The sequence below is a fragment of the Littorina saxatilis genome, linkage group LG15, assembly GCF_037325665.1.
Source record: "Littorina saxatilis isolate snail1 linkage group LG15, US_GU_Lsax_2.0, whole genome shotgun sequence".
NCBI classification, from domain to species: Eukaryota; Metazoa; Mollusca; class Gastropoda; order Littorinimorpha; family Littorinidae; genus Littorina; species Littorina saxatilis.
In genome coordinates, this window is record NC_090259.1 from 42,042,645 (window position 1) to 42,048,759 (window position 6,115).

At 39.7% G+C, this 6,115-nt stretch overlaps 1 protein-coding gene across 1 annotated transcript; it reads left to right on the forward strand.

Annotated features, from left to right (window-relative positions):
• Window positions 1-987: 987 nt before the first annotated feature.
• On the forward strand, window positions 988-1,587 carry LOC138948028 (gastrula zinc finger protein XlCGF7.1-like). Its single transcript, XM_070319555.1, has one exon. It carries the CDS (start codon window positions 988-990, stop codon window positions 1,585-1,587), a length of 600 nt encoding a protein of 199 aa, XP_070175656.1.
• The last annotated feature ends 4,528 nt before the right edge of the window (window positions 1,588-6,115 follow it).

Sequence of the window (6,115 nt, forward strand, 5' to 3'; positions counted from 1 at the left end):
GCTACTAAAACGTATACACATTATTTTATTTAGCCCTTTGCCGCGACAAGGTTTGCCAATACCGGCACTTGTCTAGACAGTGACGTCATTCATAGATGACGCCAATCATAAATGACTTTTGTCAAGGGAACTTATGCTTTCAAGTGTTGCTGCTTCCAGTGACAGGAAGACCTATAGAGATATAGAGAATACTACATGGCTTGCTGTGTCGTACCAGATTTACACGAGTTGTTTTTTAAAATATTGAACTGCGAGCGAAAGCGAGCTGTTCACTATTTGAAAAAGCAACGAGTGTAAATCTGGTACGACACAGCAAGCCATGTAGTATTCTGTTTATCCTACATACTGTACTTACGTGTATTTTACTGAAAATGTCTTGCAGACGAGGCACCTAAATTGAAGACGCTTGTTTTGGAACCTCGATCTCTTCTAAAGCCTCGTGCAATCTATTACGTCAAAGCAAAGAAACGTCACTCTGAAAGTGTGGCGTTACGTGTTAGTTCTAAAGATTCATCGAGGGTAATTAGCGAGCGCAATTTTTGTTTCTATAATGACGTTTGTCTCGGTGACTTTGGCATCATAAGCAGTGGAAAAACAGGTCCCTGCCAGACTTGCTTGACATGACCTCATTTACATGATATACACACGGGTGATTTGAACGATTATTATCTCACGGGTGTCTCTCTCACGTATGTAGGATAAAATATAGTTCTCTGCTTCACCAAATGTACGACCAATAGTGAGATGTTTTGTGTCTTTTTATACTTCCTACTAATACTGCCGACAAACTAGCCAGAATTGCACTATTGCGCCTAGACAGAAAAAGGGTTAGACAAAAATGCAGCCTCAATGACATCTCTCAATTATTTCACGCTCATTATCCTAGCTAAAACACACACCACTTTCATAAAGGAATGTTGATTTGAAAACAAAAACACTAATAGGGTTTGAGATGCGTTCTGTTTGTAGATGGAGTATTCTGGGATCATGGACGGCAGTGGTATTGACCTGGACATATCTCAGGAGATTCAAGTGGAAACTACCCAGGCTGACCCAGGACCACCCCCAGCCAGCAGCACGCCTGCGAAGCCTGCGAAGAAGGACAGGGGGAAGACTCACCTGTGTACCGCTTGTGGAAACACCTACAAGCACTTGCCAAATCTCAGGCGACATATCAGGGCTACTCACGAAGAGGGTTTCCAGTGTTTCATCTGTAAAAAGGCGCTGGTTAGTCAAGTCGCGCTGGAGTCTCACTTGAACGGCCATGAAAAGAAGAAGCCATTCAGCTGTGCTGCCTGTAAGAAGACTTACCAGAGCAGGACCAGTCTTGCACAGCACTCCTGCAGCAGCAAACCGTCACAGAGCTTTCCGTGGGATGAATGCCCCAAAGTGTGCCCATCGAAGAAGGCTTTAACTCAGCACAGGCTGAAGCATGCACCAATGCCAGAGTTTCGGTGCCAGTTTTGTGGCGTGGAGTTCAAGTTCAGACAGGGAAGAGATCGTCATGTCAAAAGCAGATGCAGGGTTGCCCAGGAAACAAAAACATCTAAGGATTCTTATCCACCTTTGATGTTGCAACCGCTTTAAAGTTACTGTTCAGAACTTTGTGAAAAGGAAACAAACACTTGTTTGTTAGAGTTTAATTTTACTCCTTTTGGTTTTATGAAGACGCAAGATTAGTTTCATATTATTGATTTTAATAAAAGCATAGAAAACTGCAAAATATTAATTTCAATCTCTCTCTCTTTCTCTCTCATAAGTTTACTTTCTATACTTTCTAATATTAATTAACTGTAATTAAATTGTATGTACAGTCATTGAAGCCTTGTCTGAAGATATGTCCCGGTTATCATGAACTTTGTGAAAAGGAAATAAACACTTGTTTGTTAGAGTTTTAATTTTACTCCTTTTGGTTTTATGAAGACGCAAGATTAGTTTCATATCATTGGTTTTAATAAAAGCATAGAAAACTGCAAAATATTAATTTCAATCTCTCTCTCTCTCTCTCTCTCTCTCTCTCTCTCTCTCTCTCTCTCTCTCTCTCTCTCTCTCTCATAAGTTTACTTTCTATACTTTCTAATATTAATTAACTGTAATTAAATTGCATGTACAGTCATTGAAGCCTTGTCTGGTCATAATATGTCCCGGTTATCATGAACATTGTCTCACAACATAAAAAAGACATCATACTGTTTAGTCAGTACATTCGCATGTTACACATTTGCATGTCCTACACACACACGCATACACACACATTATTAATTAACTGTAATTAAATTGCATGTACAGTCATTGAAGCCTTGTCAGGTCATAATATATCCCGATTATCATTAACATTGTCTCACAGCATAAAAAAGACATACTGTTTAGTCAGTACATTCGCATGTTACACATTTGCATGTCCTACACACACACACACACACACACTTAATCAGCTACTCCAGCTCAATCCCATGTCTGACATGAGAAAACACTTTGGTTTCGTCAACACGGAAGTACTGGCGAACACCGCGGTCTCCCCTGCTCGGTTCAGTAGGTCCTGACAGCCGGGAAGATTTCCGTTTCAGCCTCTTTTCGGAAGTTCTAGGCACTCCGTGTTAAGCTGAACAAAACAATACCGAAGCTTATGTGCTTCATGTTTATCAACTGTGTGGGTTATGATTTCTTTGAAGATGGAGAACCCTTCTCCACAATGGTAACATCTATAATCCATGATCTGTAAAATGAGAACATTTAATTAAGATCATTCAGGTCATCAAGCAAAAAACTAGGCAGCGCAGCGAAAAACCAGTCATAAGCGCATCCGATCCGAAAAATCAAGCTATCATAAGCGCACAGGGGGTATTTCATAAGAGCACCCGACCACAAATCAGCGACCTGCCTTGTGTTTTGGATAGTTATTCAATAGATACGCATTTTTTTGTAAAAAGAGCAACGTGAATAAGTAGCGCTACATTTCGGGTTATGACAACTGTAATATGGTTGCAGGATAATTAGTATTTTAGGAGTTATTACATTTTTTCTGCAGACACTCACCTCGTGCCCCGCTCTTCGTATCATACGCTCATCCGCTAAAAAGGGTTATTCTAAGATCACCCAGCATATCATAAGCCCACTCCTGATTGAAGGGCCTGTGTTTGATCTCGGTGAGACTGAAAGAGAGACAGAGAGCACGAGAGAGAGCGACAGGGACACAGTGATTCAAGGCGCACAACAGTACTCTAGTAAAGTTATCGTAGCACGTGCGCCTATGGCCAAAGTGATCCGGGTTCGATTCCCGGCATGTGTGGTCTATGTTTTTTGTGTTTTTTATTTTTTTTATTCTTGTTTACTATTGTTTATTATGAACGTTTTAACGTTTTATTTTACTCTAATAATTTTTTTAATTGTGTAAAATAAATTAAAATTTTTTTTTTTTTAAATCCACGTGCACAAGACAAAAACTTTCATACTGGGGGAGCGAGCCAGTCTGAAGAGTACTCGGGTCCAGTGCCAGCGTTTTTACATTTAGTCAAGTTTTGACTAAATGTTTTAACGTAGAGGGGGGAATCGAGACGAGGGTCGTGGTGTATGTGTGTGTGTGTGTGTGTGTGTGTGTGTGTGTGTGTGTGTCTGTGCGTGTGTGTGTGTGTGTAGAGCGATTCAGACTAAACTACTGGACCGATCTTTATGAAATTTGACATGAGAGTTCCTGGGTATAATATTCCCATACTTTTTTTCATTTTTTTGATAAATGTCTTTGGTGACGTCATATCCGGCTTTTCGTGAAAGTTGAGGCGGCACTGTCACGCTCTCATTTTTCAACCAAATTGGTTAAAATTTTGGCCAAGCAATCGTCGACGAAGGCCGGGGTTTGGTATTGCATTTCAGCTTGGTGGCTTAAAAATTAATTGATGACTTTGGTCACTAAAAATCTGAAAATTGTAAAAAAAAAATCATTTTTTTCTAAAACGATCCACATTTACGTTCATCTTATTCTCCATCATTTGCTGATTCCAAAAACATATAAATATGTTATATTTGGATTAAAAACAAGCTCTGAAAATTAAATATATAAAGATTATTATCAAAATTAAATTTTCGAAATTAATTTAAAAACACTTTCATCTTATTTCTTGTCGGTTCCTGATTCCAAAAACATATAGATATGATATGTTTGGATTAAAGACACGCTCAGAAAGTTAAAACAAAGAGAGGTACAGAAAAGCGTGCTATCCTTCTGAGCGCAACTGCTACCCCGCTCTTCTTGTCAATTTAACTGTCTTTGCCGTGAGCGGGTGACTGACGATGCTACGAGTATACGGTCTTGCTGCGTTGCATTGCGTTCAGTTTCATTCTGTGAGTTCGACAGCTACTTGACTAATGTTGTATTTTCGCCTTACGCGACTTGTTTATAATTTCGCTTCACGTACGCGACTTGTTATTTATGTATCCAAAACATCATAGAACGTGGTACAATGCATGAAAACAACGCCGACAGTAAACAAGATGTTATCTGGGCAGTACATGGGGTTGAACTAAAAGAATTCTGCTGAGAATGTACAAAAGAACAAGTCGCGTAAGGCGAAAATACAACATTTAGTCAAGTAGCTGTCGAACTCACAGAATGAAACTGAACGCAATGCAACGCACAGGGCCGGACTAGGCTAAGAGGAGGGGTGGGTGGGTTGCCAGTGGTGGTCCAGGGGGATGTTTCCCCTGGCGGGGTCAAGGGGCAAAGCCCCTTGTGGGGGTCAGGGGGCAAAGCCCCCTGAAGCTGATGGGTAGGTCATATTCTTAGATAGGAAAATGGTCGCTCCTTGCATGAAACGGCATAAAATAAACAATAATAAACAATGTTTTAAATAAGTGAGGTACATGTTTAGGCTAGGGGGGGAGGGGGGTTGCGCAACCCCCATAACCCCCCCGGTAGTCAGGCCCTGACCGGCTGACGCAGCAAGACCGTACACTCGTAGCATCGTCAGTCCACCGCTCACGGCAAAGGCAGTGAAATTGACAAGAAGAGCGGGGTAGTAGTTGCGCTGAGAACGATAGCACGCTTTTCTGTACCTCTCTTCGTTTTAACTTTCTGAGCGTGTTTTTAATCCAAACATATCATGTCTATATGTTTTTGGAATCAGGAACCAACAGGGAATAAGATGAAAGTGTTTTTAAATTGATTTCAACAATTTAATTTTGACAATAATTTTTATATATTTAATTTTCAGAGCTTGTTTTTAATCCAAATATAACATATTCATATGTTTTTGGAATCAACAAATGATGGAAAATAAGATGAACGTAAATTTGGATCGTTTTGTAAAAGAAATATTGTTTTTTACAATTTTCAGATTTTTAATGACCAAAGTCATAATTAATTTTTAAGCCACCACGCTGAAATGCAATACCGAAGTCCGGGCTTCGTCGAACAATACTTGACCAAAATTTCAACCAATTTGGTTGAAAAATGAGGGCGTGACAGTGCCGCCTCAACTTTCACGAAAAGCCGGATATGACGTCATCAAAGACATTTATCTGAAAAATGAAAAAAACGTATGGGGATATCATACTCAGGAACTTTCATGTCAAATTTCATAAAGATCGGTAAAGTAGTTTGGTCTGAATCGCTCTACACGCACGCACACACACACACACATACACACACACATACACCACGACCCTCGTCTCGATTCCCCCCTCTACGTTAAAACATTTAGTCATAACTTGACTAAATATAAACAAGTCGCGTAAGGCGAAAATACAACATTTAGTCAAGTAGCTGTCGAACTCACAGAATGAAACTAAACGCAATGCAACGCAGCAAGACCGAATACTCGTAACATCGTCAGTTCACCGCTCACGACAAAGGCAGTGAAATTGACAAGAAGAGCGGGGTAGTAGTTGCGCTGAGAACGATAGCACGCTTTTCTGTACCTCTCTTCGTTTTAACTTTCTGAGCGTGTTTTTAATCCAAACATATCATATCTATATGTTTTTGGAATCAGGAACCGACAAGGAATAAGATGAAAGTGTTTTTAAATTGATTTCGAAAATTTAATTTTGATAATAATTTTTATATATTTAATTTTCAGAGCTTGTTTTTAATCCAAATATAACATATTTATATGTTTTTGGA